This window comes from Chiloscyllium plagiosum, unplaced genomic scaffold (genome assembly GCF_037043375.1).
Source record: "Chiloscyllium plagiosum isolate Xiang-an unplaced genomic scaffold, Cpla_swu_hap1 HiC_scaffold_9, whole genome shotgun sequence".
NCBI classification, from domain to species: Eukaryota; Metazoa; Chordata; class Chondrichthyes; order Orectolobiformes; family Hemiscylliidae; genus Chiloscyllium; species Chiloscyllium plagiosum.
This window is the reverse complement of record NW_028270147.1, coordinates 55,637,440-55,664,990: the sequence shown is the minus strand read 5'-3', so window position 1 is coordinate 55,664,990 and position 27,551 is coordinate 55,637,440. Positions and strand designations below refer to the sequence as shown.

The 27,551-nt window shown below is 38.0% G+C and overlaps 1 protein-coding gene across 7 annotated transcripts in view; it reads right to left on the bottom strand.

The window, feature by feature from the left end:
- Positions 1 to 27,551, bottom strand: part of LOC122554382 (disabled homolog 1) — a 697,887-nt gene continuing 670,336 nt past the window's right edge. For 6 of the 7 annotated variants that reach the window (XM_043699303.2, XM_087990639.1, XM_043699302.2 and 3 more), the window contains 6 exons: positions 14,325 to 14,387; positions 12,715 to 12,841; positions 11,981 to 12,487; positions 9,546 to 9,778; positions 1,831 to 1,902; positions 1 to 864 (listed from right to left, as the gene is read on the bottom strand). In XM_043699303.2, the coding sequence (XP_043555238.1) occupies positions 820 to 864; positions 1,831 to 1,902; positions 9,546 to 9,778; positions 11,981 to 12,487; positions 12,715 to 12,841; positions 14,325 to 14,387 (1,047 nt within the window). In that variant the 3' untranslated portion in view covers positions 1 to 819. Of the gene's footprint in view, positions 865 to 1,803; positions 1,903 to 9,545; positions 9,779 to 11,980; positions 12,488 to 12,714; positions 12,842 to 14,324; positions 14,388 to 27,551 lie in introns of all 7 variants that reach the window. The other variant, XM_087990643.1, reaches the window with a different exon arrangement.

The window sequence follows — 27,551 nt, the reverse complement described above, 5'->3', positions numbered from 1 at the left end:
GTCAGTCATATCCCTTTAATTTCAATCTCGTTCAAAAATTTAGATTCTGTAAATGCAGAGAAAACAAACTAAATTAAAAGATTGTTTTGAACATCGATATTTACAAAAACGAAAAAGATGACAAATCCTCAATCAAACTTCTTAAAGCCACTTTATCTAAAACACATTCAAAGTGTTCAGTTGAACAGCAAGAACCGCAGATTTTTTTATAAAATAAAATTTGTGTTTTGATTTTTCTTTTCATATTGTACAAAAAGTGATAAGAGTTTTGTCTGATTTGAAAATGTCAGAATTCATACATAGTAGCAAATTCATGCTATCAATGTCCTGTTATAAATTAAGTTTGATTTTGTTGCTTCCTGAAAAAGTTTTTTTTTCTCTGATCTGAGGGGGAATGTTGAATGTACTTTCCATAAAAGAACATAGAAGAGAGGTTGACATCTGCATAGTGATTCAGCAGCGAGCTCTTGGACCTTAGATGACAAATAGTGTAATTTCTAGAAGATTCAAATACTCTGTTTCTTACGTAAGAAATTATTTCTAGCAGAATGTGACTGCCTTGTTGGTTAGTTCCACATCTGCAACAAACTGATCAATCAATCCTCCAGATACAGAGTACAGTTCTCTTCACCTTGGTGCAATCAGTAGTTAATTCCTTAAACAGCATCTGTCACAGTAATCCTTCATCATTTTGTTTCTCTGATAAAACAGAATGGCTTTGAGGGAGGTGCAGGTCAGGCTGATTGATTTTGTTTTGCACGCTGATCCAATGGAGAATGGTTCAAGGTTTTCCTGCAACACACTCATAGCTCCAGCTGGTTATTTCTTGATCTTCTTTATCTGGGCATAGAGAGGCTCTTCTGCCTGTGGGCAGACAGATACAGAATTAAACTGAATACAATCTTGCATTGCACTTCACATATATGTGTCTTGTCTCACTCATATACAGTTGGGTTATCACTAAACACTCATAAAAGCCTGGAAATACAATGATAAATATTCATTTTCACAATCTGGATGGTAATCTGGTGAGGAAGCTCACAATCTTAATAGAACCATTTGTTTTCAGTTAATTCACATAAATTAAAGGAAAACGTGAGATTTCTATTACATATGGCCAATTAGATTATTCAGGTGAAGTTAGAAAACTACTTTTTTTTGTTTAAAAAATCTTAGTAATAAATGTTTGAATGCATTTATATATGTCTTCAATTCTTGCAGTCATGCTTTATATCAGGTCTCCCCCATTAACTATCTATATTGCCAAAGTTCAGTCTCAATGCCTCTATTTGGCTTGATGGGTGTGGTCTCTGCTTCAGTTCTCTATCTTTTTCACTCATTACCCAAGCTCATGCTGAATTTAACTGAAGTTATAGAGTACAGGATTCAATTGTTGAATTTGATGAAATTTGCAGTTTGAAGACATCCATTTCTGGTGTTGTTTCCTTTTTTTATAAATGTCTTTGCCAATGATGCATCTGTTGCAGCAATCATGAGCTGCAAGACTGGGATTCTTATGCTTGACAAAGAGCTATTAAATTGCATAGTAAAACCTCATATTTACAGCACATAACATCTCAGAGTACAGTATGAAACCCATTACAACACAAAAAATATTTTATATGTTTCATTGGCACAGTTTCATGCAGTTGAATGGAGTCGAATGAAAACAAAGCCATGTTTAAACAAAAAAACACAAAAAAATGATGATTATGGAACTAAAACAAACCACAATCCATGGGTCGCAGTGATCAGCAGCAGTGGGATGCGTGCACACCTAGGAAAAAGAAAAGAGATACCTACCCCAAAATCTGCTATCTAACTACCGACCTGTGGGGTTAAAGAATCATCAAGACAATCACCAACTACATCGTTGTTTGCAGATGTCTCACAACTAACAATCTGTTGAAACAAGAAAAGAACAATCAGTTTATTAAATGAAGAATTTATAATACAGTTTTCAAGGTAATATTTGATATTTTTCAGCAGTAGATATTAGTATTGCAAACGACAATTGATGCACTATCATCTGCTTGCAAAATGTCAGAATACATATTTCTTATTCCTGCCCTAATTACACTTTTCTGCTTCTGATTCCAAAGTCAGAAGGGTATTCTGTCTACAGACACCTGGAATAGTCTGAATTGACTCACCCTTTTCAGTTTCCAGTTCTTCAATTGGTAATTCTTCCAAATATTTAAAATGGGTGATTTGGTCATTCATTTTTATATCGTTTGTAGCAGCTTGTTGTGCACAAATAGGCCACCACTGTTACCCATGTTACATAAATAACTGTATTTCCAATGCCCATCATTGGTTGAAAATCAATTTGTGATATCTTGAGAGTATAATTTCAAATTTTTTCAACATCAAACCTCACTGTTATTCCTTCAAATAATGCTGTAATGCTGGTCAAGCAGAATTTATTAACAATATCTGTATTGTGAGGTCAAAATTAAATCATGTCACTCCAAGTGCTTAGCTGAACCTTACTTTTTCTTTGGCCAAGTTCGAGTTTCCACAAGTTTTTTGGAAGGCTTCTCGCCACGAGACTTAGCACATTTCCTCATCCTCATCTCACCTCATTAATTACCTATAATGCCCCCTAGCATCCTTCACATTGAATTTCTACTCATTTTACCATACGCCATTCCTGGAACAACTAGTCATGTGAGGAAATACTGAAATTCACTGGCCTCTCTTGCATGTGACATCTTTAAAAGGCTGTTAAGCATCTAAAAACAAAACTGTCAGCAACTGCCCTGCACAGTTCCTGACATTTGCTCTAGATATGGCAGACAGAGGGGAATTAGGCATCCTACTTTTTGGGACGGGGGGGGGGGGTGGGGGGTGGGGGAGTTGATGGGGGTCTTTTGCTGGGACCAGCAGTGGATGCCAAGACATCATGTCAGGCTAGTCTGAGTTTGCCAACCAGGTAATGCAGTCTTCATCTAGTGAAATGTTCAGCAATGTTGGAAGAAGATCAATGCACCTTTCCACTCTGCTAGCCTTAGAGATACATTACCTCTCCTTAAACTCACACTACAACTTTATTTTCAACAGTTAAATCAAATCAGAGATTCTCCAATTTTTTTCATCAATATCTTTGAATTTAAGTCATCATATTTGTTGATTTTTGTATTTGAAATTTGAGGAACTTCTTCAGTAATGTTTCTCTTGAAGAATAATTCCCATTAACAATACTTGAGCCCACAGGCTGAAATAGTGGTCTCCTCAGTGAAAGGTGAAAGCAAGCACAAATTTCATTTCTTCACTGTTTGCTACAATGTATCTCCTTCAACTGCTTATGATTCTGCCACATTTACTATCCTATTACTATTAAAGTATTTATAAAAATGCATTTTGTATTTTTGGCCTTTTTATCCCTCTTAATTTTTCTAAACTCCCCATTAATATCTAGTTTGGGGATCATGGACATACATGTAAAACCATTTGTACTTTGGCATTGAATTTTGTATTGAAAGTATAAAATGATTTTTGGTGTTACACATGTAAATACTATTCTCTACTTAATATAAGAATGTATGAAATTGTAGCAGGAGTAGACTGTGTGACCTTGTGAACTTGTTTCACCATTTAACATGATCAAAGCCAATTTTCTCCTTCAACTCCAGTTTATTTGCTCTCTACATCCCTCCATGCTCTAACAGCATAACCAATTAGTTAAAGTCAACCTTAAACATACACCAATATGGAGCGTTCAAAATGGGAGAATTCTAAAGATTCAGGACTCTTTAAGTGAAGAAATTCCACCTCAACACCACCACCACAACCCCTCCCTCCCCCCAGCGGCCCCTCCTACATGATGAACTCTTTACCTCAAACTCTACCAGCATGTTCTAGACTCTCCAGCTAAAGGATACAAAATCTCAGGTTCTATATTATAAATTTCATTGAGATCATCTCTCAATCTTCGAAACTCCAGAATATGGCAAAATTTGTTTAGCTTTTTATCACACAAAAGCCCTGTCATTCCAGGAATCAATTTGGAGGACCTTAATTTAAGCATCATTCATGAAAATATATCCTTCCTTAATCATGGAGACAAAAACAGCAATGTATTTCAGGTGTGGTCTCTCCTTAATTTTATACAACTGTAGCAAAATTTCCTTATACCCTTGCAATAAAGATAACAAGCCTTCATTCTCCCAAACTGTTTTCTGTACCTGCATGCCTACTTTTTGTATTCTTTGTTTGAGTATGTCCAAGTCTCATAAAACATTAATATTTAAAAGTTGTATGCCCTTTAAAAATAATCTGCTTTTTTATTATCATAACCAAAGCAAACACATTTACACTTCCTCACATAATACTCTCTTCCTGTTATCTTGACGTTCAGTTGGTTAATGTGTTTAGGTCTCTGAACCCGGGTGTAGGACCATTCAACGCAGCCATCTTGGCACGAGCGATTTGGCGCAGCCTATTTTGGCTCTGACCCATTTAGGTGCAGAATTGTTTCGGCGCAGCTCATATTTATTCCTTTTCAGGCTTAGTAAAAAGCATTAATGAAAGCAATAAAAAGAAAAATAATGCTTATCCTCTTTAGTAAAAATGTTAAAAAGAAAATAAAAATAAATGAAATGAGGTAAATACGAAAAATTTAAAATATGACGTTTATTCAAAATTACGGGCAGTTTCAGCAGCCCGTACTTTTATCTTTGAAATGACGGTATCTCTTTCCACCTTAGATGCTGAAGCTGCATGCGAATGTTCATTCATTTGTTTCATTAGGTCACCATTTATAACGTGAATTTGAGCTTTGCAAATGTCTTTCCTCTCACATCTCCAAAACTTTGTTATCTTATCAGCAGCATATCTATCAAATACGTATCTCTAGCCATCGTATGAGCACTTTTCCTTTCCATGTTTTGACAACAAAATTGTTGATGACATTTTAATGGGTTATATTTTATTTTAATAATAACTACAAACTACTGCATAACTACAAAACAGTTCTGCGCCAAAATGGGTCTGCGCTAAAATGGGCTGCGCCAAATCGCTCGCACCAAAATGGCTGCGCTGAATGGTCCCACTCCGTCGAACCCTTTTAGTGGCTTCATCACAGTTTGCATTCCCACCCACCTTTGCATCAAATTTTATCAAAGTCGTTAATATCAATTGTAAACAGTTGAGGCCCTAGCAACCGCTGCTTGTAAAACATTATTAGTTAGGGTTTGCCAACTTGATAATGCCCCATTTATCCTAACTCTGTTCCCTGGCCATTAATCATTCATAATCACTCATCCATAATGAGATATGATTTCAAACCCCAGAAATTCTTATCTTGCATTTTGATATTTTGTGTGACAATTTATTACGCACTTTGTTTTTTTGCAATTCCAAGTATACTACACCAATTAGATCTCCTTTAGCTATGTTCCTAATTACATAGTTAAAAAAAATGTTTTAAAAGGCTGTGTCCCATTATCCTGCCCCACTAGCTATCTGACAAAGGAGCAGTACTCTGAAAGCTTGTACTTCTAAATAAACCTGTTTGACTATAACCTGGTGTTGTGTTTCAACTAAAAAAAACTAATAATATTGTCAACTGATAATATTGTTTACACAAAACAGTGGTTAGCACTGCTGCCTCACAGCGCCTCAGGCGACCGACTGTGTGGAGTTTGCACATTCTCCCCGTGTCTGCGTGGGTTTCCTCCGGGTGCTCCGGTTTCCTCCCACACTCCAAAAATGTGCCGGTTAGGTGAATTGGCCACGCTAAATTGCCTGTAGTGTTAGGTGCAGGGGTAAATGTAGGGGAATGGGTCTGGGTGGGTGCGCTTCGGCGGGTCGGTGTGGACTTGTTGGGCCGAAGGGCCTGTTCCCACACTGTAAGTAATCTAATCTAATCTAATCTAATCTAAAAACCATGCTGACTCAATCTGATCATGCTATGATTTTATAAGTACACTATTAAAGCATCATTAACAATCAATTCTGACATTTTCCTGATGACCATTATCAGGCTAACTGCCCAATTACTCTCTCTCCTTTCTTTAATAAAAGTGGTACATTAGCTAAGTTTCAATCTGCTATAAGCATTCCTCCACTATCTCTGCAGCCACGGCTTTTATAATTCTGGAATGTAGGTCATCATGTTCAAGGGATTCTTTAGCTTTTTGTGTTTATTCTAAAAAATAAGAAAAATTCTAAGGGACTGACTCACAATCTTTGGTTAACTAAAGATAGTACTGAACTCAAAGAACAAATATATAATTCTGCAAAGATAAGTGACAGGTAAGAAGATTGGACTTTATATATAAAAAGGCAAAGAATTATGAAAAGAAAGGAAAAATTATACTAGGAAAGAAAGTTAGCCAAAAGTATGAAAATATTTCTTTAGATATTTCAAAGAGAAGAGCGTTGACAAAATAAACATTAGTCCTATAGAAAATGGAGGAACTGTTGAAAATTACAATTGTCAGGAATCAGTATTGAGTAAATTGTTGGAACTACGAATTGACAAATCCCACGACCTTGTGGATTTCATTCCAGGGTCTTAAAGGTAACAGCTAGTGAGGTAGTTAATACACTGATTTTAATTTTCCAAAACTCATTCGATTTGGAAAAGGTACTTGTAAATTGAAAAAATAAGCTAATGTAAATCATTTATTCAAAAAGGGAGTAAGGTCAAATGCAGGAAACTACAGGCCAGTTCGATTAATATCTGTCACAGGGAAAATGTTAGAAGCTATTATTAAAGAAGACACTTGGCACTTTCTCTTATCAAAGGGAAATCATGTTTAACAAATTTATTGGAATTCTTTGAAGAAGTAACTTGTGTTATGGGTAAAGGGGTACCAGTGCATGTATTTTACTTAGATTTCCAGAAGGCATTTGATAAGCTGCTATATCAAAGCTAATTTTAGAAAATCAAATCTCCTGGTGTAAAGGGTAACATATTAGCATGAATAGAAGTTTGGCTGGCTAACAGGAAGTAAAGGGTAAGAATAACTGGTTTTTTTTCAGGCTGGCAGGGTGTGATGAATAGTCTGTAAACAAGTGTTAGTTCTGGGGCTTCAACTCTTTATAATTTATGTAAATGGTTTGGGTGAAGGGACTGTAGATATGGTAGTTAAAAATGCTGATGGCACAAAGGGATGAAAGGGATTTTAAGTTGTGAAGAGGACATAAGGTGTTTTCAAAGGGATATAGAATCATAGAATCCGTACCATGGGGAAACAGGTCATTAGGCCCATCGACCCTCTGAAGTGTATCCCACCCAGATCCACCCCCTTGCCCTACCCCTGTAACCTTGCATTTTCAATGGATAACCCACCTAGCCTGCACATCCCTGGACACTATGGATAATTTAGCTTGGTCACTCCACCTAACCTGCAAATCTCTGGACATGGGAAGAAATGGGAGCACCTGGAGGAAACCCACACAGACACGCGGAGATAAAGTGCAAACTCCAAACAGACAGTCACCCAAATATGGAATCGAACCCAGTTCTCTGGCACTGTGAGGCAGCAGCACTATTCGCTGAGTCACCAAACCACAAAAAAGGTCAGTTTAGTGATTGGGCAAAGATCTGGTAAAGGCAGTATCATGTGGGAAAGTGTAAAATTGTCCATTTAGACAAAAAGAATGAAACAGAACCATATAATCAAAATGGTGAGAGGTTTAGAGTTCTGAGAGAGATCTCAATGATTCTTAGTGCCTGAATTACAGAAGGACAGTATACAATTACAGCAAATAGTGGGGAAAGTTAACAAAATGTCTTTTGTTATTGCAAGGAGAATTGATTGCAAGAGTAGAAAGGTTATGATTCAGTTATACGTGAAGTGGTGAGATCACATCTGGAGTACTGTGTACCATATTAGACACTGTTCTTAGAGAAGGATATTAATACATTGGAAGCAGTTCAGAGAAGGTTTGCTATACTAACACCTAGAATGTGTGGTTTTATGAGGAAAGGCTGAACAGATCTTCTCCGCATCCTCTGGAATTTTGTAGATTCAGAGGAGACTTAGCTGAAATATATAAGATCCTGAGGGTACTTGATTAGGAGAACATTGAAAGGATGTTTCCTTTTGTGGGAATCTAGATCATTTAAAAATAACAGGTCGAGCATTTAAGACAGACATAAGGAAACTTTTTATCATTCTCAGAGAGTTATGAATCTTTGGAATTCCCTTTCTCAAAAGGCAGTGGATGCAGAATCATTAAATATTCTTATGGCAGAGGAAGATAGATTCTCGATTACCAAGGGGATTAAAGATTATCGGGGATAACAGGAATGTAGAGTTGATGTTAAAAAATCAAATCAACTATGACCTTATTAAATTTGAAAATCACACAATACCAGGTTATAGTCCAACAGGACCATAACCTGGTGTCATGTGATTTTCAACTTTGTCCACCCCCAGTCCAACACCACTACCTCCACAGCACTGCCACCTTATTAAATGGCAGAGCATGCTTGAAGGACTGATTGGCCTATGCTTGTTCCTTGTTTATTTGCTCTCAATACTTTTTCTCTGCTGTATCAATTGCGTCAAATTTCTTACTTGTATTAAACACTCAGTTACTCTCAATGCCAAGTGCATGATTTGAGTCTTCTGCTGTGAGGTCAGGCATAAAATATTTAATCAATGTCTCTTCTATTTCCTCATTTATCATGATAATTTATCATGTATCAGTATCTAAGGTTCTGAGTAAGAGTCACTCGACCCGAAAAGTTAACTCTGATGTTTTTCCGCAGATGCTGTCAGATCTGTTGAGCTTTTCCAGCAATTTTTGATTTGTTTCTGATTTACAGCATCTGCAGTTCTTTCAGTTTTTATAAAGCACTAACCATTACTTTAGCTTTTCATATACATGAAAAAGCTCTTGCAGTCTCGTTCTTTGTATTCCTGGCTAGTTTATCTTCATAGTTTTTTTTAATCAAATTTTTGGTTCCCCTTTCCTGGTTTCTAAACCTTAGAGACATGCTACAATGCTTTGTAATATTATCCAAAACTAACATAATAAGACATGGATGAATCTTTCTAGCTGAGTTTTTTATGCATAATGTATTCTTGTTAAACATATAGAGTCATTTCTATAAATGTGCCCCAATACTCAGAAGGAAAAAACAGTAAAATGCATGGATGGCACATTCTCGTTTGACTCGTGTTGTGTACTTCAAAATGGAGCATAGGTACAACCAATATGCTCATTTCCAAATATCCCTTTTTATAAACTGTTTCACTGATACATAGTTGTATCTTTCAGTCAATTTCCTAACCAACCTTAAATAGTTCTCCTCTCATACCAATGCAATTGATTCTGTTTAAGACTCTTGTTTGTGACTGGATTATCTGATTAACATCTTAACAATGGAATTAAATTGTACGGGAGTTTTACATTGCACTTGAATTGTGATACTTAACATAGAAGCTCTTATAATTGACATTAGATGCTTAGTAAGTGTGTTCTCTTCCCTAGTACTAATTTCTTTCGCTTTTGGTGATCTAAATTCAGTAAAATATGGTACAGGAGATGGCACTACCTCTATTACTTGTTGCTTGAATACTCACAGCTACTTGCAACTTGCTGTTGGTTTGGTTGTCCAACTCATCCCCCAATTGGCCACCGGAAGTAGGCTCACTCGGATTCTCAGTTAGTGACCTGGATGGAATATTCTGGTGACAAGAAGTAGTGGGAGAGGTCTGAAGGGGAGAAGCAGCTGGCGTGCTCTGAGGAGGAGATGTCGCAGGTGTGTGCTGACAAGATGCCTCAGGTGTGTGCTGATGTGGAGATGAAGTTGGAGCTTCATGGAAGACAGAAAAACAGAAGTAATAACAAATGAAACTGTTTCCAAAGCAAGCTATTTAACAGTTTTAAAATAAATTAACAAAATCTTCTGCAATTGTTATGAAGTCCCGCTTTTCAGCAAATAATAGATTGCTTACGTAGAGTCCAACTTTGCTGAATGTATACTGTTGAACTTGCAACATTTTATTTTTTATATCTTTACCTGTACTCGTGATGATTACAAACTCTCAATTTGACAACCACAATCATTTATTTATGTTCTTGATCGTACTGCATGCTTTTAATTAACAAGTGGTTTGCTTTAGAATTGTGAATTACAAACTCCAAACATTTTGTTTTATGTGCTCTTCCTCTTACAATGTTAGAAACATACAAACCTACCGAACCTAGATTAGATTACTTACAGTGTGGAAACAGGCCCTTCGGCCCAACAAGTCCACACCGACCCGCCGAAGCGCAACCCACCCAGACCCATTCCCCTACACCTAACACAATGGGCAATTTAGCGTGACCAATCCACCTAACCTGCACATTTTTAGATTATGGGAGGAAACCGGAGCACCCGGAGGAAACCCACACAGTCACGGGGAGAATGTGCAAACTCCACACAGAGAGTCACCTGTGAATTGAACCCAGGTCTCTGGCGCTGTGAGGCAGCAGGGCTAACCACTGCGCCACCGTGCCGCCCACCTTGCCGCCCTAATAGTGATGCATGCCATATTACAATATAAACATTCACTACCCTGCCCATACAACTTCCTGGGAGAGGTGTTAAAGTGGATTAATAAACCCAGGCCAATTTAGGGGAAAACTGCGCAAGGTTCTTTTTCAACATATTTTGATGATCAAAACTAATCAACGATATCCTCTGTGCACCATCTTCCCTGCAGTACCAATTTTTGAAATAAATGACGTCTGCCACAACCAAAAACCAGCTGACCTTCCACTGCCGGTGCATAAAATAGCAACCTTTTCCAGAGAATCACTGTTTTGTATTAAAATTTATTAACTTATTCTATACCATGACTTAACATATACTGCTTATGCATCTTCCCTTCCTCAATACAAACTTTGCTTACTCATTTCTTGTAACATTGCTACTTCATTTAGATCTGGTTAATCCTTATGCCTTTTGACCTTGGCAATAAGCCACATCATGGGCATTGATTCTTCGCGTAGACTTTTGATAGAAAAACAAACACATGACATAACTGTGATTTCAAATAGCAAACATTATGTTTTCAGGAAGAACATTAATGAGGAACATGAAAAATATTCCATCAGCAAGTCCATCATTAAAAATCAATTTAAATATGACATTTTGCTCGTTTATATTGTTCCATGGAGGAACAGATTTTAAAGATTCTGCTCCAACTGCACCAAAACCCCACTCATTGCTTTCTTTTCACATAGCCTTTAGGAAACAAAAACACTGAAAAGAAGAATACTGCTGCTCTGTGTAGCTTGCAATCTTGAATTCTTACAGTATCTGTTCTGTAATAATAGTCTATATCTCTTTGGTATGTTGAACATTAAATATGTTCAATAGAGTTTTTAAAGAACATTAAATCAAGCAGCAACTAGGAGCACCAACATCAGCTAGTTGGATTTTCAGAACCAGTGGCTACTTTCTGAATTTTATTTAATTAATATGTTCATTCTTACCAATGATACAAAATGTCACTTGGACTTCTGTCCAAAAATTATATTCCTGATCATTTTTTCTTCCGTGTAAAAAGTAATTACATTAAGGAAAATGAAATTTTGAATGTTCAGATGGTTCAATGGATAATGGCACCTCCTAACATAACAGATAGCCATAGGGAGAGAATCTTCCAGAATTATGAAGTATCATGGAAGTTCTACTTAATGGCCTTATTGGGAGTGGAGAAAATGAACAGCCAGCAATCTAACTCCTGATCGCTATTCAGTGAGCCATCTGAAAATTCATATAGGAGGATGTCAAGCATAGAGAGGATCAACTCAACTGGGATTTCAACCCATGTACATTCACCTGCTAACAATCAAATGTTTAGGTTCATATTGTGATGAGGCCATTAAAATAAGGTATTGGAGAATTAAAGGCATTTGTGGAACCATAATCCAGCACAAGGAAGGAAAATTAGCAGAAAAAAAAATAGTTTTCTCATGATCACACATGATTAAAGGAAAAAGTAACAACTGTCAAGAAACTTACGTGAATTGGTTGATGATGGTGTGGAATTGGAGGTTGCTGGAGTTAGATTTAACTGAGAGATATCAAAGTCATCAGCATCATCCATTTCCTGTGCCATCCCAACTTTGTTAAAATAGCTTGTGAAGGCCTCTGAGGTGCACGAGAGTGATGGCTGTTCGTTTCTTCTTGATGGCACTACTGGGGGTTTGACCATTTGGAATTCTTTAAACATCTCCTTCCCCATTTTCTGTTTTGGCTTCTCTTCTTGATGACTGGCAATTGTTGGTTGACCAGCAGATAAGGCTGCTTTAAACATGGCAGTTTGTAGTGGCATAGGAGTTTGTGCTGACATGAAAACAGTAGGCTGGAATGGGCTTCCAACAGGAGCCCACTGCTGCTGAACAGCAAATAAGGTAGGTTGGCCCCATGCTGTTGACTGGACTCCAGCTAACAAAGGGTTGATGATATTTTGAGCACTTGATTGTTGCGCCCAGACTGCAGGTGGCACTGCTCCCATCGTGACATATCCTGTCCAAGTCAACAATGAAGATTACTGTGACAATACTCATTTTTACCAATGGCATATTAAATAAACATTCCTCAGAAGATGAAATAAGGTGAGAAGATTGATCATCAGCTGATTAAACATGACTCCTAGAAGGAATGGACTAAACACATTTAATGGACCTTTTTTTGATCCAGGAATTGTTCACTAACATAACTTGTCCTTATCATAACACTGACCAATACTTTACCTGTGGGCACACCAGCAGTGTTGAAAGGAACAGATCCAAACAAGTCAGGTCTTCCTGTCGGCTGGGCACTTAGAACTCCAGAGGCAAATGTGTCTGATCCAAGGGCATTTGCAGGTGATGCTGGGGTCTTAAAAAATACAAATGATTTAGTGATACTACCACCTAGATGAAATATTCAAGGTTCAGATTTTGCAACTGTTAAAAACAACATCGAAATCAAACCACAAAATACTTCTGTATTCTTCAAGTTTCAATAGTTACAAAAAAAAATTAAGAATGAAATATTTGATTTCAGAAAAGGTTAGAAATATTGTATCCTTTTACATTTTTCTAGAATTAAATCTATGTAAATATAATTCCATTCATTCCCTCTTAATTCCACTTTGCTATGACACCATTTTAGCTAAATGTTTTTGCACTCATTTTAGTGACATAAAAATTACAAACTAATTTTAAGGAATATGAATATGTAATTTCCTGTGGTGATGTCATTTCCTGTTCTTTTTCTCAGGGGGTGGTAGATGGGGTTTAACTCGATATTCTGACCGGAACTCTATCGACAAACACATCAAGTTAAACCCCATCTACCACCCCCTGAGAAAATGATGTCAGTTTTGATGACTAACATCACCACAGGAAATAACATCATCAACCCAAAGAAACCCAAACATATAAATAGAAAGCAGGAATCATGTACACTGCTTCGCCTGAGGCCCAATGAAGATGTTAGCTAGTAACGTCTGGAAATGAACCTCCCAGCTCAGCGAGGAGCCTCAACCTGAGCTATAAATCTTCTCAAAACTTGCTAAAACCATGTTGACTCTACCTGATGACCTTCAATGTATCCAAGTGCCATGTTATAGCTTCTATCGTTTTCCCTATGATAAATGTTCAGCTAACTGGCCTCTAGTTTCCTGCTTTCTCCTCCCTCTCTTACCTTAGCCATTTTCCAATATAAAGGAACCTTCCCTGAAGATAATGCATTTTGGAAAATTAAAACAAATATATCAATTATTTCATTAATTACTTCTTTTAAGACCTTCGGATGAAATACAAGAGGACCTGGGGACTTGTCAAATTGCAGTTCAGCCAATTTACTCAGTACCACTTCCCTGGTAATAATAATTTTCTTGATTCCTTCCTCTCTTACAAATTCTGCATTAGAATCCTGGGATGTTATTTGTTTCCTCTCTCACGACGATTAATGCACAATATCTTTTCAATTCATCTGCTGTCTCTCACCTCCATTGCTTATTTCCCAGACTCATTTTCTATAGGGTCAATACTTTCTCTCTTGACTCTTTTCTTTTTTAATAACTAAAGAAACTTTTCCTATCTGATTTTATATTTTTAGCTAACTTTCTCTCGTACTCTTTTTTCTTCCTTATTAATCTTTTAATAACTTTAAAAATCACACAACACCAGGTTATAGTCCAACAGGTTTAATTGGAAGCACACTAGCTTTCGGAGCGACGCTCCTTCATCAGGTACACCCCAGTCCAACATCGGCATCTCCGAATTTTAATAACTTGTTACTGTTCCATTATAGGGCTGTAAGGATCACTCTAAGAACTTAAACAAATTGATGAGTACTTAAAATTGGCACCTACCCCAAGTGATGTAATGTCAGGGGGTGTAGACATATCACCAAAGAGGTCCAACTGATGAATTGTCTGTAAAGAAACATACCAGATTGATTACTGTCTTGTAATATAGATAATGGCATTTCCATGGCATTACATTGTACATTATTGAAATGTACATTTTAACTATTAACAATTCAGTGTAGTGCCCCATGGAGAGTAAGTAGACTCACTGAACTTCTTTAAAAAAAGTATACCAAGTTTTGATGAATGATATGTTGACTCAATTGCATAAAGCCCTCCTGCAATGGGATAAAGCAATAAAAATCACTCTAGCCATTGAACCCATATCCTCAGTCTTATTGCAATATATTAAAATATTTTTCAATACCTTTCTCCAAGACATGCTTCCTTGTACTTGCATGGTGTCAGGTACATATAATCACACCTATTACAACTTACCAATAATGACTGGTATTTATAAAATGGCTTTTAATACAGTTTAGACATTTAACTTAAACAGAAATTGCTGGAAAAACTCATTGGGTCTGGCAGCATCTGTGGAGAGAAATCAGATTAATGTTTCGAGTCCAGTGACCCTTCTTCAGAACATCTCTCCTAGACATTTGACTATTTTGTAAAGAGGAAATCTCGGCAAATGATGTAGATGAAACTGTGGAACACCCTGCCTATTTCTGACAGTGCATTGACATAAGTCTACAGACATTAACTTTTCCACACATATCATCAAATATCAATGTGTGGAGTGGGATGCCTGTCTAATTTTCCTCCTAACTAATCCACAGGCACTGAAATCAACTGTAACACGTCTCATACATCTGAATACAATTCAGGATCCTTTCTTTCTGTTCTATATACTATGTCATGTAGTAATTGACTACATCAGCAGGGGGAGGTATTGGACTATTTATTTGTGTCGACTTCTCTGAAAGCATTTAAAAAGCGTATGGAAACATAGGACTAAGTTTGAGATGTGTTGAGCTTTTTTACAGGGTTATTTGCTGCAAAGCTTAGCGAGTCCTCTTGCAACATTTTATCAAACTTGCCTCATTAATTACCTACCGCACTCCTGTGGCATACCTTATGTCTGATTTCCACCCATTTTACCATATGCCAATCCTACAACACGATATTCATTGAGTCTCCCTCTAATCACTGGGATTCTGCGCCAGTGTCTGATCCATCTTTAAAAGGCCCGTGTACATCTGAACTAGCACTGGTATTTTGAAGCTGCTTTGCTCACTGATAAAGTCCGAATATGGTGGAGAAGGGGAAGGTACCACCATCATTCTCCAACAGGGGTATAGAGGTATTGCTTGAGGCAGTGGTCCAGAGGTGAGCTGCCCTCTTGCTGGAGGATTGGCAGAGGGGGCTACAACATCACATCTTGGTCTGAAGTCACCACCTGGGTCAGTGCCACCTCCAGAGTGATTGAATGGTCAGCAATGTCACAGGGTCAATGGCCTTCTCTGCTCCACCAAGGAAAGTGCATACTTTTCTCTTTGTTATATCACATTCACTCTATCTTTGCCACTACACCCATTCCCCTACCAATGTTCTGCTGCTCTTACTACAGCATGCACCACCTTCCCTTACTTGCTCTTGTTCACCCCAACTTCACATACCACTGTCCCTGCATGCCCTCCCTGAGGACTGCCTCCTCACACCAGCATTAACTGATGTGCCAACTACTGTTACCACACTAATTCCCTTCCTTTCTGTTGTTACAGGAGAAGACAGCTAACAATAGGGCATAGTAAGCATGTATGGGTGAGGAGGTGCCTAACATCAGGGATCCTGAATATTAATGAGGTGAGCTGTGCCATTAGCGAGGTGTTTAACAAGCAATAACCACCATCAACTGGCATCTCACAGCTGCCGAGCAAGAATCTCTGCAAGCCACTTGTGAAAAGCATAAAAGATGGCATAAGTTGCTTCCCACATTAAGATGGGCCTTGCCACATTTTTTGCCTGATTTTGCCACACATCTCGCTTTAGTCATCATTGCTCAGACCTCTATAATATACTGTTAATTACAGCCTTGAATTTCAAGAAATCCTGTTCATTGTTACAATAATGCCAAAGTGTAACGTTCGTCCACCCACTTACTTTGATTTGAATATATGTCAAATTGTGGGGATAGTGACATTTGAATATTGTGGATAGACGGCTAAGTTTCCTCAGAGGTGCCCATTTTCAACACTACATTGGAATATCAGAGTCATTCAGATGGCAGGAAGGAATGAGAATAAGGAGCAGAAAGTTAGTGCTGCCATCTTTCATCAGGAAATTCACATATGTCCATTTTTGGGCACATGGGAAACACAGGGCAACCCCTATGCCAGAATAGCAAGACGATAGGTATAAATGAAACTGGACTTCAGACTTCTTTTCAATTTAGCCAATGAGTTTTGAAGACTAAGAGGCAACTAACTATCAAAATGTGATCGAAGTTCAGACCAAAGATGTAGATCGAAGGAATTGTTAGGAGTACTCTGTCACATCATGTCTTCATATTTAGGAACTATATATTTAAAATGTACACCTTAATTATAATGAAATAATTGGCTGCCTCAGTGCAAAACAGATTTAAGTTGGACTCCTCTAAACGTCATTATATAATACCAACAATGGTTTAATCCTTATTTATGCCATTTATTTGATATTACAAATATGAAAGATGGTAAACCTCAAGCTTGACTATTCCAATGTTTTCCTGGATGGCTCGCCATCAATCACCAGCTCATCGACATCTGGGCATCATCTGTTTCCTGCGCCCACCCGTAATATACAGGTACACTGGTGAGCATTGATTCAACTGTGAATTCGTATCAGTGAGGCAATTTCACAGAAGAGACATGGGGCTGGACTTTTAGACCCTGTAGAGGTGTAGAATAAACAGACATGGTCTGAAAATACCAGAAGCACCAGTCAGGTGGTGGCTAATTTCCCAGCCCTGCTACTGATGCTGGCCATTTTTGCTGAGGCAGGTTGAGGGCCTTTGCGGGTATTTAGATATTTTTTAAATAAATCAGACATATTATGATACATCTTTGGTGCAGGTGGAACTTGAATGCAGGCCTTCTCATTAAAATGAAGGGACCCTATACTGAGCCACAAGACCCCTGCACAGATATCTATCCAAATTGAGGCAGGTAACCAATTAGTCTCATTGATAGACTTTGTTAATAAGGTTTACAGCAGGCTGAGTGGGAGTTTTTGATGCAATGAGTAGCAGTTTAACTGCCTGGAGGCAGGTGGCCATCAGCAGCCTTCCTCCCCATACTCCACGAAATCTATTTTTAATTAAAGATTGAAAACAGTTGGTCAATGACATAGTAGACTGAGGTAAGTATCCTCTCATTTTCTACCCTCTACTCCTCTCATACTGAAATGTCTCTGATCCAGAGTCTATGCCTCATCTTCAATTGGATAGGGCAACTCTCTCCATGTCAATTAATTGTCTGCAGACAAATGCATTATTATCTATTGCCAACATGCCTCTTTCCCTGGGACAATCAGGACTAGGAAACAATCTTCTTTACTGATGCAAAAATTTGTTGCATTGTAATAAAATCAAGGAAGTAAAGAAATAACTGGGTACCGTCAGGTATCGTCAGTGAGCCTATAAAAGCTGACCCTCTAGATGCAGCTGTTATTCCGAGGTAGATGAGGCTTTTCATAATAATGTCTTTCACAATTTTTAATTTGCGTAAGTACATTTCTTCAATTTCTTCATCTTTGTCAACCTTGAAAATTAATAGAGGGTGACTAATAACCTCAAAATGCCTAAGACAGCACTCAAAATGGTAACAATTTAAACCAAGCAAAGTTCGGCTTAAGATATGTGAGAAGTAATTACCTCTTGATTTTAGTTTCAATTAAGTTTTTTGCAAGTAAATGACATAATAATGCAATTACTATTGGGATAGTTCACCTCAATCATAGAGTTAATGCAAGTTGGGAGGAGGTGATGGCCCAGTTTTATTACCGCTAGACCATTAATCCAGAGACTCTGGTAATATTCTGGGGAACAAGCATAAACAGAAATTGCTGGAGAATCTCAGCAGGTCTGGCAGCATCTGCCAAGAGAAAACAGAGTTAACATTTTGAATCTTGTGACTATCCTTCAATTTCTGAAGAAGTGTCACTGAACTCAATGTTAATTCTTGTTTTTTTACATCTGCTGAGTTTCTCCAGCAATTTCTGTTTTGGTTTGTTTTAGATCTCCAGCATCCACAGTTCTTTGTTTCACTTTAATGTTCTGTGGATCTGGGGTCAAATCTGCCAATGCAAGTGGTGGAGGATGAATTCAATAAAAATGGAGTTAAAAGTCTAATGATGGCCATAAAACCATTGACAATTGTTAGAAAATCCAACTGCTTCACTAATACCCTTGAGGAAAGAAAATTAACGTCCTTACCTAATCCAGCCTGCATGTGACTCCACACCTACTGCAATGTCATTGACTCTTTCTGGGCAATTAGGGCTGGGCAATGAAAACTAGCCTAATCAGTGATGCCCACATCCCATGAATGAACATTAAAAAATAGCATACTGATGAAAAGGACAATAAGCTCAAGAAAACTCTTGATAGTCAGCCCATTCCAAACACTAGAGATAGGAAATAATTATAGCAACCAGTTTATGAAATCTAAACAGTTTTACTCTCATTATCATCACTGGCTGGAAATCAAGCCCTGCTATTCCTGGAGTCATCACAAAATTTAAAGATTCTAACAAAGATGCCAAATTACTCAATTTGCCTGACTTTAAGGTGCAGGTTCACAAACAGCAGAAACCAGGTTCACAGACAGCACAAACCAGGTTTCTAGAATTAAAAGAATTAAAATTTACTGGAAGTAAGAAGATTCTAACTGCAGATAAACAATTGTGAACTACTGACATATTATTCTATCAGTTTAAACTTTTGCCAACTCATAAACTCCCTTTCTACACACATATACGGACATACACACAAAGTGGATGTTATAAATGGAGGGAAAGACTGGGAAGGCAGTATGTTGGCCCTGTCCACAGACTTTGCTGAGATGATCCTTTTTGCATTGGTTCTCAATTTCCCTTCTCCAGGTACTTTCACTCATTTGCAAGTGGCACAAGATGACTGGTTGACACTTGGAAAATGTCATTGACCTATTCATTTAAAGTCACAGCATACCAGGAACTGATGAGGGAAAATAAGCTGGCTATCTTCAAACTTGAGATGCATTTTTCTTGAAACAGTTCTTTTTATCCAAGAGGGCTAATGGCTTCTGCCAATCTCATTCACATCCCTAAGTTGTTTGCAGACTATTTGGGAGCCAAACACACACTTGCTGGCAGGCAGAAAGCCTTTGTCACTAAAAACTAGTCACTAGTTCACAAATCAAGTAGTTACTTGTTGCCAGCCAAATCTCTATTCATACACAATCCTTGGCTCCACCTTGAATGCAAATCTTCCTTGCCTCTTTGATTGAACACACAGCAGTGTAAACAGCACTTACAATGAATGTTAGATGTGACAATGCTGCTCCTTTGACAAGGTTATGCTATCCTTGGCTTTTATTTTCAGACAGGTCGTAAAAGCAGTGATTCCGAAAAGTCTAGCTTTGAAGGGTTTTAGGGCCAATTTGATTATAGCTAAGAGATATTTCCTCAGGCAAAAAAGCTTTCAAGTTTTTAAAAAACTGTAAAATGTTGTATAATGAAAGGGGAGTGGCCAATTCTCCCAGCTCAGCTTTTCTTTTCCATGCTGAATCCCTCTGCCATCTCTCTCTCTCGCCTATAAGAACCTATGTTTGATCTTACTTTTTCTGCTGAGGGTGTCTATAGGGATTGTTACAAGAATTTGGAACAGCATCAATAAGTTGCGATAATCTGTTGGGTTTTCGGATAGGTTGTTATTCTATATTCTTTTCTCTTTTGTTTGGTAATTTTGCAAACAAATTCTGTTTTGTTTAAAACTAAGTGGTTGGGTCAGCTACATCACTCCTGGAATATCCACCTAATACCTGCTTAAAACAACGAGCAAAATTATGGTTTGGGCTACTTGAATTGTTTTGAGGGGGTCTGGCCTGGTCCATAACACAGCTTACTTTCTTTTAAAATGTCTAACAATCTTTCAACAAACCTTGAAATTTAAGCCAGCCCTTTCAATAGTTTAGACATCTTTCAAACATACAGGAAAATAAACGATACAGTCTGCTGGAGAATAACTACAGGTGATTCTGCTACAATGTGCGTTTTGTTAATGCAAATTCGCTGTAACATGATTGACAAATTGGGGACACTGTTTCTAGAGCGCAAACTTTTAAAAGGTGTGTTGGCTGTAATATGATCGAATTGCCAACACTTTAAGCATTGTTTCTATAGTGTGGTTTTTCTATAACATAGGGCTGCACAAGAGTGCAACCATCATGTTATAGAAGAACCGACTGTATAAGCAAATTAATCAAATTTCTCCGCAGATCATGTTAAATTTCTCAAACATAGTTTTCAATAATTAAATTAGATAGAAGCATAATCATACTTTTAAGCTAACTTACTCTTTCAAAAAGTCTTCTTTTAGTTACAAATCCTACAGCAGCTGTATCCCTTCTGTTTGTAATTTGATGAGTCTAATATTAAGAAACTAATTTGACTGCTGAAATGGACAGATAGTGGTGTTGTAATCCAGGGATTAGATTGATGAAGGTATATCTTGAATTAACAATTCCTCATTTACAGTTCAGTTTCTCTAAATCTCCATAACCTGGTCAGCCTTTTCCTCGATCCCAGGGTTAGTGAGTAGGTTACAGCTCAATCTGATATCTGAACAGTAAGTCTCTTAAGCAAACACAAAGCTTTCCTTCACATTATTTTATATATTTACATTCCATTGTCTTTTTCATGCCCACTCTCCACGTTAGATTCAATTCCATATTTCACATTTTACCCCTCTCTATCCTTTTGCATTTCACTCAATATTCTCTCTTCCATATGCACACATAAAATAGGAGTAGAAGTAAGCCATGCAGTCCTTCAAGCCTGCTCCGCTATTCAATGAATTCATGTATGACCTCCTTTCAGTGATTTCTCTTCACAGGTACTCTATCTGTGGCTCCCCTATTTTTCAGTCTTCATCTCTAAATATGTGTTCTCTACACACTTTTGTTCTTGAATCAATGTGCAATCCACCATTTGACTTTTAGAGAACAGATAGGTTTCCTCTTTAACCTTTCTCACTGTTTATTCCATACGCTGGGACTCCTGAGGGATTAAACCAGAGTACTTTGTAACAATAGCCTTCTTGGATGGGAAAGGAATCTAAGTACAGTTCAATCAGTCAATCTAGATTGTGCCAAGAGCAGCATCAACTGGTACAAGATTAGAAGCATTTATAATTGAGAGATGTGAGGAGAATACAGTCTGTTTGAATAGATTGCTGATTTTCCATATCAATTGTAGACAAGTGAACAGTGGGTTCTAAATGCCACCTACGACTATAAAGGTCACAGTTAGAAATGTATTCTTCCCTTTTTATTCCTAAATTCTTTTTCAATTTGGACTTTTCAACTTTGACTAATTTGACTGGATCAACTGTCAATCAAAACACATTGTTACTTTCAACATTTCAAAAAGGTCAGCTTAAAATTTCTATTTAATAGGAATAGCCTAAGTTCAACTTTTCTTCATTAAGTAGGTTCTTGATATCAAGATAACCTTTATTAATTTATTAATAACCTTTCAAGAATTTGAATACAGAACAGTCACTTTTTAAAAAAGCAAGTGAATAAAAATTGTCATTGAAGAATAAGAATTGAAATTTTGAGATCATAAAAAAATTCATTCTGACAGAAGACTCAGAGTCAGCAGAGTTTGGAGGTTGCTGAGGAGACAAATGGGATGATAGAGAGAAAGATATAAAGGGAGAAAGAGGTATAAGGCTTGTGCACAGGAGTGGCCCTTGAAACTGAAATGTAACAACAGAATGAAAGAGTCTACAATGTCTACAAAGTCAAAGAGTCTACAATGATGAGGGCCGCAAAATTCATAGAAATTGTAGTTGGGATAATCCTGTTCATAGCTACGTAGTGTCTTTGTTGAAACACCACTATCAGTATGATACAGTCTGAGCATTTCCTTATTTGTTAACCCTTTTATTATGTCCAGCAAAAATTGAAATCTTGATTCCAACTGTTTTGAAATTTATCAGAAACAATAACTACTAACACTGTTCTAAGATCTCAGACCAAAATTGTCTGAGTTCTATGCTTGCTGACATTCCAGCAATATTACAATACATCACATTATACATTGCTGACTGCTATGACAACATATTGTGCCATAAGACACTTCTGAATGTGAAACAAGGACCTTTACAATTGAATTCATATGTTGTGATGTAATCTAACTATCTTAATGGGATCTATTCACTATTAATGTAATGGATCTTTGTCAACCAGGGAGTCAATATCAGAAAATGGAGGTGCTATAGTGTTGTAAAATGGCACTAATGGCTAGTACTAACTCTACAGAGTTCCACTTTCCACTCTTATTCATCAATAATAATCTGTTGTCCATGTCCAAACAAATTCTGTCTCATTATCCCTCTATCTGCTAATGTTCCCCAAAATCTCAGATATAAAAATTCATATCCTCCTATTCAATTTCCTTCACTGCTTCACTGTTCCTAACTTATGTAATTACATTAGTTGTCCAATACTACCCTACCATATACTCTGTTTCTTTCACTCTGCCCTCATTATTTCTCTCTTAATTCTTTACTACATAAATGGCAGCAGTGCCTTCTACCATTTTCTTTCTTGACCTCTTCACTTCTCCTTCCTCCTTAAAGAGCGTTCTTAAAATTTTCTTGTTTAACTAATCATTTTAATTTAATTATTGTGCCACTCAAGTATCTTGGGATATTTTTCTACTTGAGGATTTCATATAATTGCAAGGTGCTGTCATTGAGATAAGGACAATTTGGGAAAAATACAAAAGAGGAAATCGAGTCTTTGAAGGTGCTTTAGCTCTGGAGGAGATATAAGTGCTTCATCTCAGTTCAGATACTTGCTGTGGCAATATTTGTGAAAACCATGAAATGAATGTATTTTTGAAAGACTGAAGGTAGGAAGCTTTTCATTGGCCTTTTGAAGGCAGTGTACTGATTTAACCATTTCAATGCTAGAGAATGGAGACTATGAACAGTGAGAGTCTATGATCTAGACAAACTAAATGAATAGATAAGGCATCAGCAAAGAAATTTGATGATAAGCACAGGAAGTTTTTGGCATACAATTAAGTAACAATAATCTTTAATAGAGCAATAAGTTTTAAAAATTGTTCCATCAATGCCAGTTAATTGAAATAATTTAAATAACATATTGACAAGAATTGAAAACAATGTGCATTGATGACAATTGATAGTTGTTTATGTGGTAATTTTTGCACATCAATTTCTTTTCAAAAATCAACTTTTGAATGTTTCTGTGTTTGTGGCAAGGTGTGTTGGTGGTATTTATTGCCTATACTTAGTCCACCTGAGAAGGTCTTCTTCTTGAATAGATAACTTAGTAGCTTGTTTAGCCATTTCATAATCAAACACTTTGGTATGGATCTGGAGTCACATCTAGGTAAGAATGGTTTGCTCTGTTACCTAAAAAGCAATGAGTGATTTAATCTGATAACTTAATCATTGTTTTTTCTGATTGCAACTTTTTATTTCAAGAATTCCTGAAATTAATTGAAAAGGTCATGACAGATTTAAATTCACATTTTGGATTTTAGCTCAGGCCTCTGAATTATAACCTTGGTATTTTAATTATAAAGTCATAGAGATATACACTATGAAAACAGACTCTTCGGTCCAACTCATCCATGCCGTCTAGATATTCTAAACAAATCTAATCCCCTTTGTCAGCCTCCATATTCATATACCCATCCAGATGCCTTTTTAATATCATAATTGTACCAACCTCTACCACTTCCTCTGGCAGCTCATTTCACATACATCATTCTTTGCATGAAAACGTTGCCTCTTAGGTCCATTTCAAATCTTTTCCCTCTCACCTTAAACCTCTGCCCTCTAGTTTTGGATATCCCCCACTCCAGGGAAAAAGACCTTGTCTATCTTCCCTATCCATGCCCCTTATAAATTTATAAACCTCTATTAGGTCACCCCTCAGCCTCTGATCCTCTAGAGAAAACAGGAGAAAGTGAGGACTGCAGATGCTGGAGATCAGAGTTGAAAAATGTGTTGCTGAAAAAGCGCAGCAGGTCAGGCAGCATCCAAGGAGCAGGAGAATTGACGTTTCTGGCATAAGCCCTTCTTCAGGAATCCTTTCTGAAGAATCCTTCAGGTTTCCTGAAGAAGGGCTTATGCCCGAAACGTCGATTCTCCTGCTCCTTGGATGCTGCCTGACCTGCTGCGCTTTTCCAGCAACACATTTTTCAGCTCTAGAGAAAACAGCCCCAGCCTATTCAGACCCTCATTATATCTCAAGACCTTCAGTCCTGGCAACATCCTTGTAAATCTTTTCTGAACCCGTTCAAGTTACATAACATGTATAGTTACTCCTCATATCTTGTATATTTTGAAAATTTAAAGTTGTAGGTAAGCCTAAGGGTGGAATATCTCTTCTCAAGATAAATGTCATGACAGGCCTGCAAAATGGGAGTCCCAAAGTTGGGTTCTCTCATGCAATTAATTTATTCAGGTTCATTACCTATGAGATGAATGCATGGGTAAAGGCATAAGTTAATTAGCAGGTGGGCAGGAGGTTTTATGCACCCATTTCACCCCTCGCAACCTCTCCCTGCCAGGGTCTTCTGGGTTCCATATTTAAAAGGCACCTGGACAGCATTTAATTTTCTGCATCCTGGGATCAGCAATTGGCCTTGTGTCTGGGCCCTCAGTCCCAAAATTTATTGATCAGTTCCTATATTTGCTCCTGTAGGGTGTGCATGTGCACAAGGGCATCCTATTCCCCAGGAATAGTAACACAAGACCATCCTATCTGATAAAGGCAGAATGGGTGGAGGTGGCTGAGCAACAAACACAGATACATGACAGGGAATATGATGAATTTTCTCCTGCAGTTTGCCAGAGTAAGTGCCACTGTAGTAAATTCTCCATATCCGTATGACCGTGGCCTACCATAGAAAATGTACTGCTGTACAGAGCCATGACACATTCGGTTCGATGACAGACATTTCTGTCATATGCCTCATGTCTAATCAATGTCTCTATCTTCATTGAGGCATCCAATGTTGAATTAAAAGCAACATAATTATCCTGCATCTCACATTTCTGCCTTGTTTCATGCTTCACCAGAAATGGGCCTTATAGCACTTAACAGTTTGCATATCATGAGCTCGCTAACCTTACATCACAACTCAGAGAACATACACACAGCTTACCTTTTTACCAAAAGCTCGAATGGGACAACAACGTCACCACAAAGATGGCTTGGATCAACACCACAGATAAATATCCTGCCCACACATCGTATTAAGATTTAAATCCATAAATGCCAGCTCTTTCTTTCGAACCCTCTGAATCATAATTGGATCCAAACCATTGTCTTCAGAGTGCACACAGTTAATCTCAGTTGTATCTGTCTCTGTGAATACAGGCAAACAGTTCATGTACTCATGCTCACGTCTATTAATGCCTCTTCCTTTGACTATGCAGACTGAAAAGATATGCCAAGACAGGAAGGGGCATGCCTGATTTCTGTGGTTCACTACATGTGAAGCAGGGTGCTGAGCTGCCTGGAGAGCAAGGGGAATGGGACTGTGTTGAAGGAAAGATTTAATATGTCCAGCCACCTACACCGTTCCAAGTTACTTGGAACTACGTCTGAAGTAATATAACCTACATGGCTATGGACAAGGGGCCGTAAGGTGGGATTAGTATGATTGAATGGCTAGTTTTTTTTTGTTGGCCAATGCAGAGCAGGAGGGTGAATGGCTTCTTTCTCCACCATAACCTTTCTATAGTTCTGTCGTTTTATGCCATGAGAAAATGTAAAAGCAGCTTCTCGTGACTGCATATTAAGCATTACAGTCTGAATGCAACCATTGGTAAAGTGACACCTTGGGTCACTAACATATCTTTGTTTGGCTCTGCAGCCTCCAGACAGCAATTGCAGACTTGTGAAGCCAGGTGGTGCATCTGACGGGGAGCACCCATGACTCTTAGAGGATGCACTGACAAGATATCCATCCCCACCCATGTCTGTCGATAATGTATTGAGAATAGGCTTGGAGCGTTACATTCTGATGGATGTGAAAGGAAGGGATGAGATTTTCTGTATTTTGAGGACTGAACGAGAACAGGCCCCTTCTGAACCCAGTACAGAAGCAGAGTCTCTGAACTCAGCAATCCATGAGCTATCAAAAGAACAAAATCACACGGGAGAACATCCTGCTTGAGGTGCCAGAGATCACGCTGAGAGAAGAATGAAGGGCAGGGGAGTCAGCCCATGTTTGACCGATGTCATGGTTCTGGCTTGCAAGCAGAAGACTGCCTCCATAGACATGGTGGCAGCAGCTATGGACGGTCAGGTTCAGCAGAACAGTCAACATTGACTGGATGTCTCCAGAGACCTTCTCTCCATTGCACTATCTATGCAAGTTTTCATTCATTAGAACAGCAAGAGGGGGTATAATTTCTTCATACTAATTTCTTCATCCCCTCAAGAAGTGAGGGAAGTGACTTTCCACACTAAAATGGAGGAGAAGTAACAGACAGGCACTCTAGATATCTCCTCTCAGGAAAAGAGCCCTGCCACACCAACTCCCCTCTGTCAGACACTCAGACACCTCCATCGGTTCAGGCCTCAGAGATTGCACCTGAACCTGTGCAGGAGACTAATGAAACCCCTTAAGCCCCGTGGATGCTCACCAAACCCCATCTATGGCAAGATGACGATGCAGGCAGCAGAGCTGCAGCAACTCAGCTGCAACACAGGCATAGTGAAGGGACATAAACATGAAAGAATAATGAATTCACTTTTGAGGTGTGGATGTTTATCTTCTTTGAACTATTTTATTGTAAATTAAATGCACAAGTTTTTTACATTTTCCTCTGTTCTCACTCCATGTATGTGGGAAGCCTCAACCCTCATGTGTTTTAAGTGTGGGGTAGGGTGTTGAGGCTCTCATTCAACAGTGTCATCAGGGAGCATGAAACCTGCTTAACAGCATGAACAGTAATTAGGTGGTTTTATTTCATTAGCTATTCAG